The sequence below is a fragment of the Chenopodium album genome, chromosome 15 (genome assembly GCF_948465745.1).
Source record: "Chenopodium album chromosome 15, dcCheAlbu1.1, whole genome shotgun sequence".
In the NCBI taxonomy this organism is placed as follows: domain Eukaryota; kingdom Viridiplantae; phylum Streptophyta; class Magnoliopsida; order Caryophyllales; family Amaranthaceae; genus Chenopodium; species Chenopodium album.
The window spans coordinates 11,587,654-11,610,163 of NC_137848.1; the positions used below are offsets into that span (position 1 = coordinate 11,587,654).

General features: G+C 34.6%; 3 protein-coding genes across 3 annotated transcripts; 2 read left to right on the forward strand and 1 right to left on the reverse strand.

Annotated features, from left to right (window-relative positions):
- The first annotated feature begins 5,514 nt into the window (after positions 1–5,514).
- Positions 5,515–8,286, forward strand: LOC145580806 (polygalacturonase-like). The gene is made up of 4 exons (XM_081637905.1): positions 5,515–5,937; positions 6,187–6,476; positions 7,494–7,719; positions 8,068–8,286. The coding sequence occupies exons 1-4, from the start codon at positions 5,515–5,517 to the stop codon at positions 8,284–8,286; spliced, it is 1,158 nt and encodes a 385-aa protein (XP_081494031.1).
- A 668-nt stretch (positions 8,287–8,954) lies between these two features.
- Positions 8,955–14,076, reverse strand: LOC145580807 (plasma membrane ATPase 1-like). Its single transcript, XM_081637906.1, has 19 exons — positions 14,041–14,076; positions 13,836–13,955; positions 13,236–13,316; positions 13,011–13,148; positions 12,755–12,892; positions 12,495–12,674; positions 12,194–12,394; positions 11,881–12,000; positions 11,657–11,776; positions 11,437–11,565; positions 11,258–11,362; positions 11,040–11,184; positions 10,750–10,914; positions 10,430–10,668; positions 10,136–10,168; positions 9,974–10,040; positions 9,644–9,807; positions 9,337–9,522; positions 8,955–9,220 (listed from the first exon to the last, which is right to left on the reverse strand). Exons 1-19 carry the CDS (start codon positions 14,074–14,076, stop codon positions 9,029–9,031), a joined length of 2,559 nt encoding a protein of 852 aa, XP_081494032.1. The 3' UTR covers positions 8,955–9,028.
- A 3,399-nt stretch (positions 14,077–17,475) lies between these two features.
- Positions 17,476–19,346, forward strand: LOC145580808 (uncharacterized). The gene is made up of 3 exons (XM_081637907.1): positions 17,476–18,059; positions 18,490–19,127; positions 19,261–19,346. The coding sequence occupies exons 1-3, from the start codon at positions 17,476–17,478 to the stop codon at positions 19,344–19,346; spliced, it is 1,308 nt and encodes a 435-aa protein (XP_081494033.1).
- The last annotated feature ends 3,164 nt before the right edge of the window (positions 19,347–22,510 follow it).

A 22,510-nucleotide genomic window follows, 5' to 3' on the forward strand; every position in this document is an offset into this window, starting at 1 on the left:
CAATAAGCATCTAACCAAAAAAAAAAAAGAAATTGAATTTGTGGAAAATGAAGAAGAGACTAATTAAGGAATGATTTAGGGCATGTTCAGCTGTATTTTTTTAGTAGTTTAAAGATATTTTGACCAAGTCAAAACACTACTTAATAAAAATTTGACTTCTAGGCATGTAGGCAATGCATGTATTGACGTTGGTTGGAATAATATTTGGTAGTGGATGTAGCCTTTATCAAAAGCTAAACTACTAACTCCGGTTTTTATTAGTTGCAACAAATGAATTTTTTATGTCTCACAAAAAATACCCTTTTTTACAACTAATAAAAACCGGAGGTAATATTAGCTTTTGAAATTAGGGATATTTGGATTTTTTTTTTCCTCTTATTTAACATTACTTGTTTGGTTGCATTGGAATTAAATTCCTATGATTTTTTTTTTTTAGAGGAAGTAACTTTTTTCATGTATTTCCTAGCTTAATTAGGATTTTTTTTAAACTTTTCTGGTTGATGTAAGGGAATTTGCATATCATGTAATCTATGTATATTTTAAATGACTAAGGCCCCGTTCACTTCACCTTATTTTTGCTGAACTGAAATTATTTTTAATGAAACAAAATTATATTTGCCGAACTGAAATTATTTTTGCTGAACTGAAATTAGTTTTATTGATTTTCTATTATAATTCTTCTTTAAGAAAACTGAATTTTACTGAACTGAACTTATTTTTACTGAACTGAAATTATTTTTACTGAACTAAAATTAATTTTACTGAAATGAACTTATTTTTACTGAACTGAAATTATTTTTACTTAATATTATTTTTTTAAGGTGAAATGAACGAGGCTTAAGGGGAGTCGAGGTATTTAACTTCTTATGATGTGTGAGAACTCAAAATCTATAGCTAATTGCAATTTCTTCATTTTGCAAATTTTATGTTAACCAAACATTAAGGATCTAAGCATTTCTTAAAAAATTTTATTGCTTATGTCTAATAAGTGCAACCCATACAATGATACAAACACATAGAGGTAACAACTATTCAACCACTATCTTATTAGATAAAGTACTTAAGGGTAATTTGGTTCAAAAAGTTGGAATGGAATGGTATGAGAATAAAAACACTCTAACCGTATGATTAAAAGTTATATATTATTTTTTAAGTTAGTTTGGTTCACTATACTACTATAAATGAGGGAAGTATGAGGGAGACCCCTTGATGAACTGGCACGTACAAGAGGTTGCCTCGCATCATCCAGGTACTAGATTTTTTGTGATATGAGCTTTTGATTGGGTCTGATTGATCTTGGGGTCAACGACTCAAGAGTGTTAATATTTGCCTATTTGGGCCATGCATGTGGGTTTATTTCCTTTTCTGTTGGGGCTTTCCTAACGGCCCAAATTGAAGATTCTCTTTGGGCCCCTCTAGCACCGTCAATATCCGATTATTACATACTAAACTCAATTATTTATTTATTTATTATTTTTTAAGGGAAACATACTAAACTCAAGTTTTTATTTATTTATTTATTTATTTTTTATTTTTTAAGGGAAACATACTAAACTCAATCAATGACATCAGTATTAATTTAACATAAATTCTTACCAATAAAATTCAAAGTAAAATATTTTTAACAAGGGGAGAGTATCACTAGTACCAACCAAATAATAATAAAAAAATAATAAATAAAAATTGTCTAAAAAATAAAAATAAAAACTTTTCTATCTATTACTCTATGCTAAAGGAGGAGTGAGTTGTAGAGGCATGGTTAGTCCCTCCATCTCCCCCCAAGTGTGATCTGGGTTCGACTCTTTATTCCCCTTTCTTGTGATAGGAGGGAGATCTCCCCATATTTTACCGTTTACTCTATACTAAAGCAAAATTTGTAAGGAGCATTCTAATTATGCACTTTTTTCTACCCATTTTAATTAAATTAATTAACAAATTTTATTATTTATTTGTTTATAGGTTGACTATTGACTTACATTTATATAGATACTAGATGAAGCCCGTGCGATGCACGGTTTGTTTGAATTTTTTTAAATATATATGTGTGTGTGTGTGCGCGCGCGCTAAATTTGTTATATATTTAGATAAAATTCCTGATATCAAAAGATAATATTTTATATTTAATTAATTTAAACTGGAAAATCTCATTCGCCAATTTTGCTTACGTGTCATTTAAATTATTTAATTCTAAAAGAAATTAATAATCTCGTATTTAATTGGCTGCCACTAAAATTTATTATCCTACATGTCGCGTTGAAAAAATTAAATTCTACGTGGCTCTCTAAAAACTCGGGAAAAAACTCTCATTTATATATATATATATATATATATATATATATATATATATATATATATAGTATGACTTGGACATTATCTAGTTATTTATCTCTAAGTTTGGAATTAAGAGTCATTAAGTCGTTTCAACAATGGAACCTTCGGATAGGTCCTTTCTGGTGAGCGGAAGACTGGACTCGGACCAAGTGACGATTGGGCCGAGGATTTTCTGCACAGCAAACACACGTAAACTGGCCTCAGGGATTGTGCCGAGGAAGGCCCTTCCGATGCCGAAGTCAGTACAGTGGTTTTAGAGAGAGAAAGTTATGCAAGAGTATTAATTGCTTGAGGCTTTAGGTGAATGAATATAGATAGAGAAGAATGAATGTATTTATACCTTGACATAAGAGAGAACATAGGCCTTAAACCAAGTGGGCTTGCCACGTTGACTGGACCTTTGACTCATTTGACATGAATTGGAGAGTTGAACCTTGACCTTGGGCTTTATATTTGAACCATATATGGATTGGCCCAATTGGAGTAAATTGGACCCAAACGCTATGAAATCGAAAAATTATTGTCTAAACCTTTAATATCTATATTCTATATCTGAAATTGTTGAATACAAATCGTACAATAATCAGTGATAACCATATGAAACGGCGAAACGCCAAACATTTTCGCGCATCACATTGCAACATTTGCGAGAGTTAACTTATGGTTTACCTTAGAGGCTTTGACGGCTTAATAATACACATGTTTTTATGTCTTACTTGGATTTCTAAAATAAGTACTATTAGTACTTCTTATTATGACCTGTACTTGTTCTCAATTATCACATGACAATATTCACTTACTTTCCCTTTAATGCGGCTTTAAGTTTGCGAAGCCAGTTTCTACGTTTTAATTTGCTGAGGACCATTTCTATATGAATAACAAAATTATTGTCCCTTTAAAATGAAGCTAAAATCATTATAAATTTAAATAGGGATAAGATGCAAGATCTACGTACATGCATACGTGAGATTTGTCTATACATACATCACATCTTTTAAGTTATAACTAGTCATAATTGTAGTCATATACTTGTATAGTTTTAAGCTATCTATTAATAATTTAACATGGTCCAAGTAAATAAAATGCATTAGATTGAGCAAATTATTCACCAAGGTTAAATTATGTTGTTTGATTAATAATTTTTCATATGGATTACGCATTGACGCACAATGTACATTGTTTTTGGACAATACATGCGTCAACAATCACGTACAACAAATCCCCTCATAAGGAAGGGTCCTAATTTTTTCCTTTTTTCTTACCTTTAAATAAATAAATAAATAAATAATTAAATAAATCACGTACAACGAATATATGCTATCAACTTATCATTAACTAACTTTTCTTCCGAATGAATTTAATACATTCTGTTTGGGTCTATTTCTAAAAATTCTTAGGATCTTTTACCAAAACGGCTAATTTTACAAAAGTATTTACCAAAACGGCTAATTATAAATATTTTACAAAAGTATTTACCAAAATGGCTAATTATAAATTTTAATTCCAAAACTAGCTAAATTATTAACTTGAAAGGAAATTATCTATTTCTTATTTTCTTTTGAACCGATGTGGTTCACTTTATTGATTTTTTTTTAAATTTGTTTTTTTTTTTTTTTAATTTTGAATTTAGGATTTTTATAAGTTGGAAAATTTAAGCCATATACAAATATATAGAGTATGTAAACAGTCACAGAAACCCTAACTTTGATCACAAAAAAAAAAAAAAAACCTAATCTTTTGTCTAGATCGTATCACAAAAATTTGAAAGTTCAAATAGTATTTTTCTATACAACGATTAGAGATTTTAAGGTATTGATCATTTTTTTATGTTAGTTAACTGTATACTCTCTGTTAATGTCATCTAATTTGATTATTTATTAGTCCTTAATATATTTTTGTCTTTACGTGTTAAAAAAAGAGTTGTGTTTTTTTTTTTTTTTTTTTTTTTTTTTTTTTTTTTTTTTTTTTTAAATTGGAAGTTTGGAACAGTTTTTGAGTGATTTTTTTTTTATTTTGAGTAACTTTGTAGAAAATTTAAGAATTGTTGCAAATATATTATGTTGAATGTCATTTTTTAAATTAATGGGTTATTTTAAACTATGGAATTAGAATTTCCAAAAAAAAAAAAAAAATAAATAAATAAAGAAATTTTTAAATAAAACCATTTTTTTTTTAAAAAAAAAAACCCATAAAGTGAAGCAAACCAGTTCAAAGGAAAATAAAAAAGAAATAATTTCCTTCCAAGTTAATAATTTAGCTAGTTTTGGAATTAAAATTTATAATTAGCCGTTTTGGTAAATACTTTTGTAAAATTAGCCCTTTTGGTAAAAGATCCAAATTCTTAACATTATAACCACATTTTTACATTATGCACCTACTCAACACATAAACAATCTCTCTTCTTTTTCTTAAAATTTGTACAAGTACATATAGTGATTAGTTAATGTTAAGATCAAATAGAAATGAAGGTAGTATTTATAGCGTCAATCTATTTAATTATGCCTTTCTCATGTTTTTTAAGTAGAGGTGTTAATTTGAATACATGAGTTGGGTTCAGTGAGGTCGAGTTAGTTAATGATACCTATATTTTTAAGTATCTAGATTGAAGTTATGAAGTGGCTGTTCCCAACTACTGGTTTAAATGAGCTACAAATGAGTTTAAAAACACAAAATTCTTCACCAAGTTACTTATTAACGACAAATCAACAATAAGGACATACAGACATTATTATGTACAAGGATTAAAATGCATAAAATCAATAAATACGTGAAAATATTCCTAGCTTATATTGTAGACTTCAAAGATTGCAAGTTGAGGATACGATTGTAGGTCATAATTGGCTCATTACCCAAATTAATGACTATACATTGATTATAAATAAAATTATGCTATTGCATTATTGTTTCTTAGGAACTCTATAAGATTCTCATGAATAATCACTAATTACTTAAGTATGCATCTTCACATGCTTAGTACGTATTTGATAACGTAATTTACTAACATGCATGATCTAGCTAGATTAGTTGACTTACAATCATTTATAATAAGATTTACACGTACTTTACATCCACAAATTCATTATATATAAGTCAAGTTACTTATCAATTTATCATAGCAAAATTAAACAAGAGCCTCAAACTTAAACATCTTCCTTTCAAACATTATTGTAAATTAAAGGGAAGATGGTTAAGGTTTATTTCTTCGCTATTTCTCTCTTATTACTTGTTCTTGTAAAGCCAAATGAAGCATATAGCGTGGTGGCTTTTGGGGCAAGGGGTGATGGCCGGACCGACTCAACCCAAGCCTTCCAAAAGGCGTGGGCTTGGGCATGTGGATCGGTTAAACGTGTTATACTTGATGTACCCTCGGGTAGATTTGTGGTCCGACCTATGTCCTTTAACGGACCGTGTAGAAATCATGTAACCTTAAGAATGAGGGGTACAATAATTGGCCCATCAGATTACCGTGTGTTGGCACGTTCAAATGTGTGGCTTATGTTTTACAATATTTATGGGCTAACAATTAATGGTGGTACCATTGATGCTGGGGGTCATTCTTTTTGGTCATGTAGGAAACATAATGGATATTGTTACAATGGAGCTCAGGTACACTTCCTTCTTTGTTCATAGTTTCATAGTTATATAGCATGTCATTCATGTGTTGGCGCATGCATGTCACACACTAATGCTTCGCGCATTGAGTATGTACTATGACAAGTAATAATTAGCTAATAGTTAGCCATTTAGTCTTATCACTCGCTCATTTACGTTTTTGTAAATTTGTAGCTAGCATTGTTATGACTAATCAATCTCAAATTTCTCATAGTTACATTTTTGTTTGTTTGTTTGACGCAGTCCATATCGTTTGTATCATGTGGCGGCATAGTGGTACGTGGGCTAAAATCAATGAACAGCCAAAAGAGCCACATGAGCATAAAGAATTGCAATAATATGGCTATTAGTTACTTGACACTAAGAGCTCCGAGCGGCAGCCCCAACACGGATGGCATGAATATTCAAAACTCTAATCGTATTTCCGTGTACAACTCCGTAATTAAAACAGGAGATGATTGTATCGCCATTGGACCTGGAACCAAAAACATGGTCGTTAATAAAATTGCTTGCGGTCCTGGCCATGGTATAAGGTATTAGCTTCTCCTTACTTTAATTTAACCCCTTTCCTCCCATCCATCATCTTATAATAATAAGTTTTCACGCAATAATTTTACTGAAATTTTGCTTTTGTGCTGGTATTAAAATTGACAAGTAATAATATATTGATATTTTAAATTAATTAACTGTTAATACGGAGTACTAAATACTCAAGGGGTCAAATAATGCAGAGCAAATTTAAATGGTTATAGATGGAGTAATTAGCATGTATCAATGTATCATATATGGATCCAATGTCTAATAATATAATATAAAAAAATTTACAAGTCTTTCTCCTGTTAAACCTGCGACTGAAGGTGTGATTATTGATAACCAATCAATATTTTTGGTGTTTAAGGAGTACCTGATTCATCAGGTTTTAAGCAAATATATAAGGTTCAATATGAATCTATCGAGGTTCAATATAATTCTTTTTAGTTGCTACATATTCGTACATAGTAGTACAAATGAAAGATTATTATATTGATCAACTTCTTTCACTTAAACATTTTCTAATTTGATTACTCTTACAAATTTTTTGGTCGACTCTCAACATTTTATTATTCAGAAATTATAAGTAAAATACTTTTATGAATATATACACCTCAAGTTTTAATAATTTTTGTTTAACAAAAATAATATTTCTAAAGCATAAAATCATTGTGTATGAAGATATATTATTTGTTAAAGTTCGAAACCTATTATCGGATTAAGACTCCAAGTACGTATCAAATATTGAACATGTTATTCATACTACGTATTTGCTTTAGTAAGAATACATAACTAAATTATCTACTAAATTATCTTCTTTTTTTTTTCTTTTTTTTTTTGATAAGGAGAATGGCTCTACCGGGCCAGAACCCTCACGGGTCAACCTGGTCCAGGTTAGCTAGTTAGACAATTTGGGAGAGTGGGGGAAAGGTAAGGGAATCCCATTTCCCAAATTGTCACTAGTGGGGATTAAACCTCCAAATACGTATCTAAAATATCAATAATTATTTGTATTGCAGTATTGGAAGCATGGGAAACAGCTTACATGAAGATGGTGTCCAAAACATAGTTGTATCGAATGTTGTATTTTATAAGACAACATTTGGTGTTAGAATCAAATCATGGGCAAGACCAAGTGACAGCTTTGTCCGCAATGTCATATTTCGCAATATTGTCATGGAAAATGTCTATTACCCCATTCTCATTGATCAAATATACTGCCCTAATAACCAATGTCCTCGACAGGTAAATTCTTGCATCAATTGACCAAGTAGTACTCCATATACACTCTGTCTTATCTTATATAATACATGTTCGTAACATTCTCAAATAGCTAGATATCAAAAGAGAAAAAAAATTAAAAATAAAAATTGATAGAGACGACATTGCAACACATTGACATTTGTAGCTAGATTTGTTACTATGATACCGATCTATCTAGGTTAAGTTCACTTATTTATCTTAAGCTTAACTTATATTCACTTGTGAACAAAATAATGGATGAATTCAATAAAATAAAATGATTGATTGAGGTGTATACGCATAGGCTTTGATCTTTTGCTCACATATATTATCTTTTTTATCTTATGGCAGAATTCAGGAGTGAAAATAAATAATGTGAGCTACATAAACATAAAGGGTACATCGTTACGCAAAGAAGCAATACAATTTACTTGTAGCCCAACTAATCCATGCAAAGGGATTAAGCTGCAAGATATCAGGTTAACTTTTGGGAGTAAACCTGCAGTTTCAACTTGCAGCTATGCTCGCGGATTTACTCAAGGAAAGGTTTCCCCTCGAAGTTGTTTTTAGACTTCGTTCCTTGGAAACATTTCTTCCTTTGTCCTGGTGTAATGTTACATTCTCTCATATTTGTCCTCCACACGACCATTGTACACATGTTCATATGCCGAGCACAAGTACAGGGGTGAGGGACCAATCTATACTGTAAGGCTTATTAAGCAATTAAGCCTTTTGGTTTAACATGTATACACTTCAAAGAATGATGGCTTACAACTCGTTTGTTGATTTACTTTCAACTTTCAAGTAAACAAAAAACGAAATAGCCTGACATTGTGGTGTATATATTATATCTTGATGATACTACTTGTATCATTTATCAATATTCATGCCTTTAACTTTTGATGTTCGATGTGTTGTATTTGAAATGTGTTCTCTTGAAATTATTAATGAAGTTTCCTTTCGAAAAATGATTATTAACAACTCAGACCATTAAGACTTAGCTTAACACGTCTATTACAGTAATGATTTAGGATTAAAGTTCCTAACATGTGACTACTAGAATTAGAGGACCGAGATCACATATAGTTTATCCCTATATTATTGCCCAATCCAAAACAAAAACGTGTGATACTAATAATCATACTCTAAAAAATAAACGAGAATTCTTGGCAAAATCCAAAGTGAGTTACAGGTAAAGAGTGAACCAAAAAAAAAATGTTGGCTACACTTTTCATAGCAATGTGCAGCATGATGAGCTTATGCAGACGAACCATTAGCCTATGTACAATAAAAAACAGGTTGTACTTGCAGCTCAATTGGATAACCAATCGCTTTGCTTGATACGATCAGAGGCGCTTTCACTCACAGCATAATGAATGAACATTCTGATAACGATGAGTGGTACATAGAATATAATGTCGTAGACCCAAATGACACCAGCCCAACCCCATCCGATCCCTTGGATTATGCTCCAATCGGCATAAACAGCAATGACAGTTGCAAGCTGCCAAGAATGGGAAGCGAGTTAAGCTTTTTTGTTCAAGCACAAATAATGAAACACAATGCAAATAACAAGTCATAACCACATGTCATAACCAGGAAAATTAACGATGTGATTACCAGGTGAACACAGAGACACATCAGAAGAAAGCAAGTGTCATAAACCGGATTTGACCATCTTCGCGATTGAGTCACAAGTACTAGGCCATGTATACTGATGCTAACTTGAAGGTATATTGCAGATGCAAGCTTTCTGTAGTCACTGCTATGAGCTGCTTCCATGAGGCTCATCACTCCAAACACCCGCTACCAAAATCAAGAAAGCGGATATACATATATTACTCCATCTATTTCTAAATAATACTTCGTATATGCTACATTTCTATTTAAGACCGTTCCAAAATACAGAACAAAATGATCTTTGTACCTGAAAGAAATCCTTCTCGAATGCTATCCTGACAAAAAAGATGGTCATGAAAGCCAAATAAGCACCTAGAGCTACTCCAGTTTTAACAATCTTAGGTAGCCCCCAATGATCAGGCACCATAAGAAAATGTCTCGTTCGATACATTCCATAGGTACAGCTTAGAACTGCAATGCAATGATATCTGTTACATACAAGAGTTCTTTCAAAATCGACTGCATCACTATAGATACATCTCAGTAGTCCAAGACCAAGGCCTCGTTGTGCAACGAGGCGTCGAGACCTAAAAATAATTATTGATAAACATGTAAGCACAGGATACGGGAGACACACCTTCATTGAAGACAACAATTTGAAGCATCATTATGGGTGGGAAATTAAATTTCCATATGAAACCAAGCTGTAACACGATAACATGAGGAAAAAGAATTAAGCGGAGTCAATTGAACCTTTAAATGGGCTTAATGTTTCTAAGTTAAGGGATTAGTTGCTTACCGTTGTGTAGGAAGTGATTGCAACGGTGTGAATCTGAAAACAGAGGAAAAAACACATTACTCATAGATGAAATAAATGAGTAATGTATTGACAGTATTACAATGAAAGAGAGCACAACGGTGACAAAATTATGTATTAGGCCCTGTTCTTTTCACCTGATTTTTACGCCTCACAAAGGTATTTTGTTGATCAACTAGTGTAATTGTTGATATTGATTTTTATTAATTATACAGAAGATGACATCGCCTGAGTAAGATAGTAGACTGGAATAGTAATAGTAAATAAATCGCTTACGCAGTAATCTTTAATCTTCTGTGAGATCTGTCGGCATATTAGCACAGCTCTGATGATGACATTAAGACCAGGTTCTGTGAGGACAAGATCTGAAGCTCTGCGAGCTGCATCTGTTGCATCTGCCACGGCTATGCCAATATCAGCCTTCTTAAGAGCAGGGACTTCAGTTACACCATTACCTGTTACTCCACATACGCGTTTCCTGACTTGCAATTGTTTGATAATTTCATACTTAGCCCCTGAAGCAAAATAGACACCATGAACCATCAGAGAAACAAATAAGTAAACATGTCTACATAAGAGAAACAACAAGAATATACCTGATGTAACATCTGTGAATCCGTCAGCTTTTTCAATCAGATCATGAAATAATGAGGCATAAATTGTCTTGTCCTTGCTTTCCACGAGCAAAGATGACACAGGATACATATTGGTTCCCATACCCAAATGACGACCACCTTCCTTTGCCATTGCTAGTTGGTCACCTGAAAAACACAAACATATCAGGAAGTATCAGGTTCAGAACAAAATAAAAGGCAAAACTCTGTCTATATACTAAACCAGTAGTACAGAGGAGCGCGATTACTACCACAATCTGAATACAGCTAACCTGTTACCATTTTGACACTAATACCAAGATCAAAAACCTTTGCTATTGCGTCAGCACTGTCACACCTAGGAGGATCGAAAAGTGGAATGATACCAATCAATGTCCAGGCATCCCCAGAAAAAATTTTCGTCCCATTAGTAACTTCCTGTATGAATTTCATGGACATCAACCAAACTGCTGTCACAAGTCTCAACAGAAGAACAAGGCCTGAATATTACCCGATATGCTACAGCTTGCAAATGCCACCCTCGCTGTGTGAACTTGTCAATCACTGCCTGAACTCTTATCTCTATATCTTTCTTGTTACATGCCAGATTTAAGACCTAAGAGCCAATTGAGAGCATTAACAAGATGAGAAGATGAAAGACATTATTTCCACTAGGTCGCGAAGCAGTACCTGCTGAGGAACACCTATGCAAACTCTGTGAAGTTTTCCATCACCATCTGAGTAAGTTACTGCTCTGAGTTCATCAGTCGGAGTTTGATCAAATGACAGGTAAGTTCCTTTCTGAATGCGAGCCAAAGCCTGAATGGAATAGGGATATAACATAAACTGATGTGGCATAATAACCCCTAAAAAACGAAAAGAAATTTATGTCATATTATTCATTATTTACCTCTTTTGAGTTAGAGAACATTTCAAGAATGGCAGCATCTATTTCATCATTGGTTTTAGTTTGACATACTTGTGCTGCCATTGAAATAACGGTATCTGCATTTACTCCCTTGTCGAATACCTGAGAAAGATTTACAGATTTTCAAAGCAAATCCTGGAATTTCTAATGACATTTGCAGCTACAGCATCCATCAAAACTGTAATTTACAAGAAAATAAATTATACCTCAATCATTGTCATATCAACTGTGAGCTTGTTCAGTACCAAGGTTCCTTTTGTATCACAGCAAAGTACATCCATGACAGCTATATCCTTTATGGCAGTCAATCTCTTTAAGATAGCGCCCTGTAAATAGTTTCGATAAGTTAATTTCTCTAGGTGACAATGATAAGATGTAGTCTATTCTACCTAATTGATTCTAGACATCATGCCAGGCCACAGTGTTCATAGACTTATAAGCAAAGATGATTATTAAATCCTAAATAAGATATTAAAAAGACGAGATAGAAAGGAAGAAAAACTGTCAGCAAGCACAAACCTTCAGGCCATTTAGGTTCTTGTAAATCACAAACAAAACATTGGTGTGAAAAGCAATGGGAATTCCACCAATGAGGAGAACAAGCAGATTGTCAATTCCGCGCCAAATTGCTATGTGCTGGAAAAGGTACATGAAAACAATCTCCACCAACACCCCAACAGCAACCAAGCACAAGCATACATTCCTAATGCCAACCAAAACCTAAAAAAGAAAGAAAAAAAGTAGAATAAATACATGGGGTAAAGAAGATAGAACAAGTAGCTATATATTTTTAGTGTTGAAATCCACTAGAACTTTTTACCTTATCCCAGCAGTTGACTTCAATGGTGCTGTAATCCAGGCAAACATTTTTCCCAAAGAAGGTTCGAGCACCGGTGGCAATGACCACAGCTTCAGATACTCCTAGTTCACAAATACAGCCAGAGTATACCGCATCCCCTGCTCTCTTAGTTACTTGAGACGAAACTCCTGTTAAAGCATACTGCAAAGCACAGGAAATCATATATTCAGCAACAAAAGAAGCATAAAGTAATTATATTGATCACTAACATTACAACTGACCTCATCAATTATTACAGCATTGTCTCCTTCCAGTAGACGCGCATCAGCAGGAATGATGTCTCCAGCATTAATACTAATTACATCCCCAGGGACCAACTGTGAACTATACTCCTCAGTCCACCAACCATCTCGCAGAACCTGATGAAATAGCCATAACTTAAGAAACAGCCTCACAAATACACATGTATAGTCGCGACTCTCAAGTGATACTGTGATACAGATAGACCAAGTATTGAAAGCAGTCAAGCATGCATACCTTTACTTTCCTAGCTAAGGGTGCCATGACAGAGGTTTGGTGATTATAGATATCTTTTTCTGTAATAAGACTCCTAATTGGAGCAATTAAAAGCATAAGAAAGACCGAAACAACCACTGGCCAGTGTAGGTTCTTGCCCTGCATCAATCACATAAATCTATTGAGTCGAATTGCACAAGCAGTATTTCATAGAGATACAAATATAATTAGAAACCCGATGCTCACCCAAGCAATGGCAATGGCAATGATTGCAGCTGCCATTCGAAGACTCCAAATTGAGCATAAAGTCTTCAGGAGAAAACTCTTCTGCAATGCACCAGGGTATGAACTAGCAGTGTAAGATTTACAGTATATAACCCCAAATTTCAAAACATGTATGATTATCTCAATGAAAAATGTCAGATGAATATAAAAGAATTTACGAGTGACTCATGTCTGTCTCTAATGTACTCTTCAACTTAGTTCCAAATCACAACTAGCACCACATGACGGCGGCTAAGGTAAAAGGCAAGAGGTAAAAAAAAGACGGTTAAAGATCGACTTGGTACAGAAGACCAAATTCAAATGATCCCACATATTACCTATATGTAAACTATAAGTAGAATATGATGAAAAGTTTAAATTACGTACACAGATATGAGCAATTTACAAAAGATTTAAATATTATTACACCATAATTAACTTGAACTAATGTAATTATCACTTGAACATGATTAATAACCAAATTAAACTACACAATACCTGATTTTAAATCAATCCTATAAATTTTCAAACGCGTTCACTTAATCTAAAAGGCGCCTTCCTGACTATCCAAAAAAATTATACCTTCTTATGTTGATGCTTATTGATGCCAAAAATGGCTAATCTTTCAGTAACAGCCTCAGAAGTGAGGCCAACTCTGCTACACCCAAGTTTTTCAAAGACTTCATCAACTGGTACATTGTACTGTAACCACAAACAAAGATCAAAACAGTTATACATGCTATATAATTCAGTATAAAACCATAATGTATTCGAGATGATCAACTACCCAATCAATGCCATCCGAAACTCGAGACGTGATCATTCACTCCTTGTTGAATTGTTGCTAGAAACTCCGAGCCCAGTGAAAACTCAAAAGCCCTTACTGATTATTATTTTTATGTTTTTTTGGTCAAAAGCCCCTAAAAGCAAACAAAACAACGCCCTTATCATTGATTAATAGGAGTAATTTTTTTTTTTTAAAACACTATTAATAATTATGCATAACTAAAATCATGTTATTTTTGTCTGAGTATATAAATACTCGTAGCTTTTTTCAAAAAATAATGAATAAATAAATAAATAAATAAATATCATCATGACATCATGTATGCTTAATGGCTTATACGGCATACCTTGAAAGACCGGAACTCAATCCAATTTAATATGGAGTTTACCTAAGAAACCCTCAAACCACGGAACTAGAGTCCCATATAAATTTTAAAGTCCAATCTAATCCAATCCAAATCGGTAATTTGCTATACTCCCGTATTCTTTTTCCAATAGCTTTGATTTGCTTATAAGCCTCCTGCCTCCCTACCATAAACCAGTGACTACAAGGAGGATATATGATAATTTTGTTGAATTTATTTTAAATTGATGGAAATGAGTACTTCGTTTATCATAAACCCTAGAATTTTATTTTATTTTATTTTTTTTTTAAAAAAAAAAAAAAAAAAAAAAAAACTTTTTATCCTGTAAACAATTTTTTTTATCCAAAATACTAGTGATAATACCTTGATTTTTAAAATGTCAATAATTATCCCTGAAAAAGAAAAGGTTTTGGTTATTTTTAAAACTTAACTTCAAAATAACTCCTCCAGCAGTAGACAATTAGACACTGTTTAACTATAATACTACCTCCTTTTTTTATTAGTTGATACGTTTTGATTTTAGCACTATTCACACACTTTCTTTTAACCATGTTTTGTGATTTGTATGTGAAGAATAATATAATCAAGTGAGATCTTGTTAGATTTGTCACAAAGTATATTTTCAAAATATCAACTTTTTATAATTTTTTCTTATTTGTAATTAAAGATATTAGTGATTGAATTTGTGCATTGACAAATGTAACTAAAGAAACGTGTCAACTAAAAAGAAAGGGAGGAAGTATACGATACTAGGAAAAAATTTGTTATGGGAAATTCCCGAATGGTAACCCCCTATTTTTTTATTTTCTCAATGGTAACTTTCAATTTTTAAAATTATCAAATATAACCCCCAATTACTAATCTATACTTATATATTAAAAAGCGTTCTTAAAACGGAATATGTGTTACGTGGCACCCTTCACATGTATTAGATATATGCCACATCACCTTTCACAATAAGAAATAAAATAATATTCTAACCATCTTTGCTATCGTTTAATTATGTTTCATATTCAAGTAAAATATTCTAAATACTTTGTATTAAACATCAATTTGAGAGCACTTATTTAGTTTCAAAGTTATTATTGTTCACTTTTATTTTAATTGTATAGTTTATATTTTATAGGTCAAATAATATTTGTTGATTTTCAAAGTAAAACACGGTGCATCGCCCGGGGTACAGTCGGTACACACTAGTTAGTCTTTAAATGTGACATTAGTAGGTAAAAAAAAAAGGTTAAATGCATGTTTAATTATGATAATTATCCTAATCTTGGTTAACTATTATAGTTAAGCTAATTTCTTCCGTGATAATTGACCAACTAACAAGAAATTATCATGCATGGGTGCAACATGATGATAATCGACCATGTAGGCCATAGGGGGATCTTTCACCGGTTAATTATTGTAATTAATTAGCTAATAAACTTAAATAATCTTATTTTACTTATATAATATTGGAACATAGTGACTAGTTTAAAACGAGAGGCAAAAGATTCAAATTGCGGCCCCTCTAATATTTTCGATCAAGATCCGCCACTGATAATAGGTGACGGCTACTCCTTGCATGCCTTCTTAGTTCTTACCCATATTTTTTACATTACTACAACTTATAAGGTTTCTCTCACAATTCCACCAATTTCTATCGATCATCATATATAATTCACCATCAATTCCTATATATTTAAGCAAAGTAGCAAACTAGTAACCCGATTCTCCCAAATTTTCTGCAATCCATTGTAATAGAAAAACGAATTATTGTAATATGAAATTTTCAGCTAAATTGACACAAACAAACCCAACATAAACTTCTGCCAAAATATTGACAGAGTTTTTTTACCCAAAATTGAGAGCATGCACTTAAAATAATCTGAAACCCTCAAAAATACGAAGGTGAAAAGTCATAAATCGTTCGATAAAAACACCAAGACGCACAAAACCCTTCGAATGTACTGCGTTCCTCCTTTTCGTTCGTTTTCCACAAAAGATAGAATGGAGAATTTGCTTGTTTTTGATGAAGAGTAAAATATCTACAGCTTTAATGAGATGTTGAGTCTAGAGCTGTGAGATAGAGAAAGAGTGATCAAGAATTTCGAAAGATGGTGTAAAAGGAATTTGGTTGGCGGCACTCAAGCAGGAAATTGCTAATGCTTCTCCCTAATTTTTTTTTAACCATGGTTAGCAAATTAATTCATTCATCCACAACTTAACGGAAATTATTGTAATTTAACCTTTTTTTACCTACTAATGTCACATTTAATGGCTAATTAGTAATTGGGGGTTATATTCTTATGATTTTAAAAATTGGAAAGCTAAACGTCGCCCTCGAATATCTAATTAAGGCCCGCAAAGTATAGTAAAATTACGTATTTATCCTTATAATTACGATTATAAAAATAATTAATTTTACCTTAATTTCACAATTTTACTGTACACAAAACTTTTTAACGTTCTCTCTAGTGGTCAACGGCCACCAACGCTCATCGGTCAACCACCCCAACCACCGTGAGTTTCAAAATCAAACAAAACTTTTTAAATTTTGCAAAATCAATTTTTGAAAAAACTAGGCGTTTCAGCCTGGGGTATTCTAAAAAAACTAGGCGTTTTCTGGGTTTCGATTTTTTTTTTGTTTGATTTCACGTATACGTTGATTTTTATTGGATTTTACATGGTCGAAATTATTATTGTTATTAAATTTATATTATAATATTGTTATTAGAATGATTATTGGGTTTAAATCATTATTTATATTATTGAATATATTAAGTATTTTATAATTAGTGTGTTGTTAGAATTGTTGTTATTATTAGTCGTGTTTGTTGGTTCTTATCTTTTATTAATATATATATATATAGGATTCTGAGTCCGAGGATGGTGATGGTGTGGACTATAGCGGACATTTTTTGACAGACGAAGTGTTTTCGAGTTTTGAGGATGTTGTTTTATGGGCACAAAATGTTTGTCAATCGCTCGGATTTATGTTAGTGAAGGCTTCTTACAAGACCGATCGAAGTGGTCGACCGTATCGATATGTGAGTTGCGATCGTGGAAAAAAGGGCATGATAAGAGACATGATGAATGCGATACGCAAAGACACCAAAAGCAAGGCAAACAGTTGTCCTTTCAAACTCAAGGTTGAGTATGTCAGAGTAGTAAATGGTTGGAAGCTTAGTTGCTTGAACGACACTCACAATCATTCTTTGGTTGTTTATCCCGAGGGACATCGACAAATTAGCGGTCTTAGTATTGCTGCTAAGCAGGTATTGCGTGACATGACTCGAGCACAAGTGCCGCCTCGACATATCACGAGAACTCTTGTAGAAAAGTTTCCCAGAGACCGTCCAAACATCAGGCATGACTACAACTGCAGAAGTAAAATAAGAATGGAGCAATTCGAGGGAAGAGAAGTAGTTCACCAGGTGCTTCATTTGGCCAGACAGAGCAAATACCTCACTTGGGTTTTTACTAATTCCAACAATGTGTTGCAACATGCTTTCATGGCACACCCGATCATGACAAATTTGCTATGCACCTACTCGTACGTGATAGGTATGGATTCCACTTACAAGACGAACCGATACGGCATGCCATTCTTTGAGATTGTTGGGGTTACACCGACTAATCAGAACTTTCTTGTTGCATACGCATTCATGAGGTCAGAGTCCTAAGAAAGTTATCGGTGGGTGCTTCAGTGCTTGAGGTTGTTGATCGGTCATCATAGAGAGTCGTCGGTACTACTGACAGATAGGGAGCTTGGCCTTTGTGCAGCGTTGAAGAGCGTGTTTCCAAAGACAAGACACGTGTTGTGTGTGTGGCATATTAACAAACATGTTGAGGCGAAGGTTACTTCCATGTTTGAAAAAAAAGGAGATTGGTGCCAAGTTCAAAAATGGGAGGTGGAGGCTTGTGATTAATGCTACATCTGAAGAGGCATATAACAGAGAACTTGCAGTGTTGAAAACCAAGTGGAGTTGATGGCCGAAAGTGATTGAATATGTTGTGGACACTTGGCTCGTACACAAGGAGAAGTTTGTATTGTTTTGGACAAACCAGGTACTACACTTCAGCAATGTTAACAACTGCAGGGTTGAGAGCCAGCATTCAGCATTGAAGTGTTGGATTGACAGTTCAACAGGTTCTTTAGACACGGTTTGGGCTCAGGTGCACTGCTCGATTGAGAACAAGATCATAGCCATTCGTAATGGATTGGAGGCATGTAGAACAAGTCATGGTCAGAAGTACAAGCATAAGCCTTTGCATCAGCTGAATGGAAAGGTATCCCACTATTGTCTATCTATTCTTCTCGGTGAGATGAACAGGATGCGAGGGTTAAGTACGGATATCCATCGATGCTGTGGGTGTGCTCTACGTACTACCCACGGCTTACCTTGTGCGTGCCAAATATACGACTCGAGTGCTGTAGGGAAGGGGTTGTATTCGAAGGACATTCATCCATATTGGAGGACCCTTGTCATTGGAGATGGTGTCGACATTCCTAATATAGTTGATGTCAATGATGAGAATCGAGCTCATTTCCGCACCCTTGTTGATCAGGTTACTGCCAGCGATCCTGTGATGCTTAGGCACGTGTCACGAGTTATTGAGGGTGAGATGGATCCTAACTACGATGACCTTCAGGAGCCTAGAGTCAACCCCCGTGTAAGGGGACGACCACCCGAGAATCGTAATAGGCGGGATCCTTCGTTTTTCGAGCATGTTCAACGTAGTGGGCGAGAGAATTGATCTAGAAGTAGGCCACCCCCATCTGATACAGGTGATTATCGATTTAAATAATATTTTTATACATCATATATTTTAATTTAACTATATGTCATATTATGTTTTTGATTTTGTAGGTACCGGGTTCGACATGCGACAATGCAGATACTGCTACGCTATTCCCAACATCATTTGGCCTTATGTCGTAGGTGTTAAGACGTAATTGGAGATGGGAATTGCGGATTTCGTTATGTAGCATATTTATTGTACGGAAATCAGGAGGAGTGGCGATTGGTTCGACATCAAATGGAAAATGAGGTTAGTTCTCACCCTTGGCTATACAGCATGATTTACTACGACATATGGGGCTAAGGGGTTGGTTCAGAACTGCAAAGGGAGGTAGACCAGATCAGATGGGACGGTGATGCGTGTGGAGAGGAGCACTAGATGGTAGCACAACAAGATTTTTTTGCTATTGCCACAATATGGAATATGGTGGTGATTTGTTATGGAGTAGGAAATAGACCGTCTTGCTACTATCCATCTACTACTAATTTACCGTTGAACAATCGTGGACGCTTAGATAGGCCTTCTGGTGAGTTTGTGATTGAAACTGTTAGTGGATCGCATTTCATTCGGTTGCATATGGATCGTGACCACCCACTACTTCCAATTTCACCAATGTGGTTTAACGCCCGTCAGGCAAGTGTAAACGGGTGGGAGACAAGGTACGAGAGAAGGCTTCAACTGTGGCAGACATTAAACAACTCTTGAGTACTGTTGAGTATTTTTGTGGATTTTGATTAAACTTTCTTATAACTTTATTAAACATGGTTATTTTTTTAATTTATTTTAAGCAATTCTTTACAAGTACTACATAATTAGAAAATAAAAAACTCATACATAAATGTCAACTTGATAATTTCCAACAAATGTGTAAAACTTAAATGTCCACTAACAACATCTAAAACATAGTCAACATCCAAAACATAGATAAAACAACAAAGTCCAAGCTAAAATACATATGACAACTAATCTCCAAGTCCATTTATTGCATTCCAATCATCAATCACTTGCTCCAACATTGCTCTGGTGTCTCTCGATAGCGTAGGGTACTCACTAAGTGATCGCTGTGCTGTAACCATGAATCGTCCTACCCACTGCACAAACAATTATATTTATATTAATAGTAATTATAGGAAAAAAAAATAAATAAATAAAAAACAACTAACAAAAAACTTACATAATCAACGTTGGTCCTCTCAGGAAGACCGTGATCATCCTCAACATTAGGAGTGACGATAGGATGGCTAACTCTCCTAAACCATGATAGGTAGTCAGGTGCACAAGTATGTCCTCCAAGTGGAACTCTAGTATATCCACCAAGCAGAAGACTGAACGCAGCACCGGGAACAAATCTATGCCACATGCGAGTAGTCATCTGAGCTGAAAAACTGACCCTATAAGACTTAACACTAACTGGTCTCTGAGCATCATCGGGCCTAATCATGTCACCGGGAATATCCTGTATAAACCCCAACTGTCGAACAACTCGACCGAGCATATATGGCTATATGATGCCTCAATAGCGAATACATCCGGTAAACACAGTCCTAGGCACTTGCAATGCAGGAAAAGCTCCGTACGACAACCAGCATACCTACAAATTAATACAAGTGTAAATCAACTGTAAATAAAAGAATTGTAAAACAAATAGTATTACGTATCTATTTATACCTCATGGTCACCCAGCTTGTCAAGTCGAGTGCGAAAGGACACGAGACGGTGTTGATGTTTCCTCGCCATACCAACATCCTATAACCCTGCACGTGCATATGGAACGTCTTGCGTCAACACACCCTGGTGAGGCCGAAAACATGGAAAGTACTCGTATATCCAAGCCTATAGAAGAGTTAGACAACTCGCGATAGAATCACATCCATTTCGGGTGGCATGCCCGAGCTGACAATACAAGTACGCTAGTGTGGCTGAACCCCAGGAGTATCTCGTCAACCTCTCCAGGTTATGCTCCACAAACAACTCAGTGAGAAAATAAGGGTGGGTACGAGAACCGCTCTTGTCAGTAAAGAGCGTGTTACCCAATAGGACCCACATGTAACCAATGACCTGAGTCACCTCTAGTTGCTCTGCACTACGACACCTAGCAATAATCTGGTCAATATGAACGTCACCGTTCCTGTAGATGGCAGTCTGAGTCCTGACCTATAGCTCCTCCGTAGTCAACTATAACAACTCAACTGCAAATGTCCTATACTGGTCACTAGAGAGGTCATCGGCAACCATATCCCTATCAACCCGAATACCAAGTATGCGGAGTACGTCGTGCAACATGATGGTCATCTCACCAAAAGGTAGGTGGAATGTGTTTGTGTCTGGCTGCCATCTCTCCACAAAAGCAGAAATCAGCGGAAAATCAAGGTGGTCGTGCATAATGCTCGGCAGGTGCAACAACCCAGTTTGGCGTATCCACGTAGCAGTGTCTGTCGTAAATCCCTCTATCCATTCAATCAACGATCTACACACACTTGCTCTAGTATGACATCGCAAAAACCGTCAATCTTCCCCATCCCAAATATATCGAGCGACATGGGCCCCGAAACTAGGAATAACAGTCCCAACCTCGGGTCCACCGTCCATCAGCCCCTGAACAATCCAAGGTGCTACAGATCGAGGTGGTCGTGAACTCGTAAATCTCCCATCAAGACCTCTCGTCACGACAGTCGGCTGCTCCTCAGCATCAGCATCAGCATCATCGTCCTCATGTCCATCATCATCGTATCTCGAACCCGAACCCGAAACCGAGCTAGTAGTCCTCAACAAAGGATTAGGATCGACTCCCTCCTGCTCATCCAAATAAGTCCCAGAACTCTCCACTTCTCTGTTGCGCTCTAGTAAAGAACTACCTTCCCGTATACTAATCCCCAACCCCCTATCTCTCCTAATCGACGCATTAATGTCGCGTGATCTAGCATGCCGTGGACCAGAACCCTCGACTACATTCTAAATTTAGAATAAAATGGCATTAATACTTGTGCTTTTTAATCTAATGAGTTTAAAATGGCATTGATATAAAACAAACAAGGTCGACCAAACAAACATTTCATAAAATTCATTAACAACACCAATTAATTATAACAAAATCAACCAAACAATATTTCTAATAATTAACAACTAAATATCCAAACTTTCAACCAAATACTAAATCATAAATTCAATTTTCTAAATAATAAACTAGTACACATATCAACCAATTAATTATAACAAAATCCAACAAACAATATTTCTACTCAATAACAACTAAATATCCAAACTTTCAACCAAATACTAAATCATAAATTTAATTTTCAACTCAAAAATAAAAAAAAA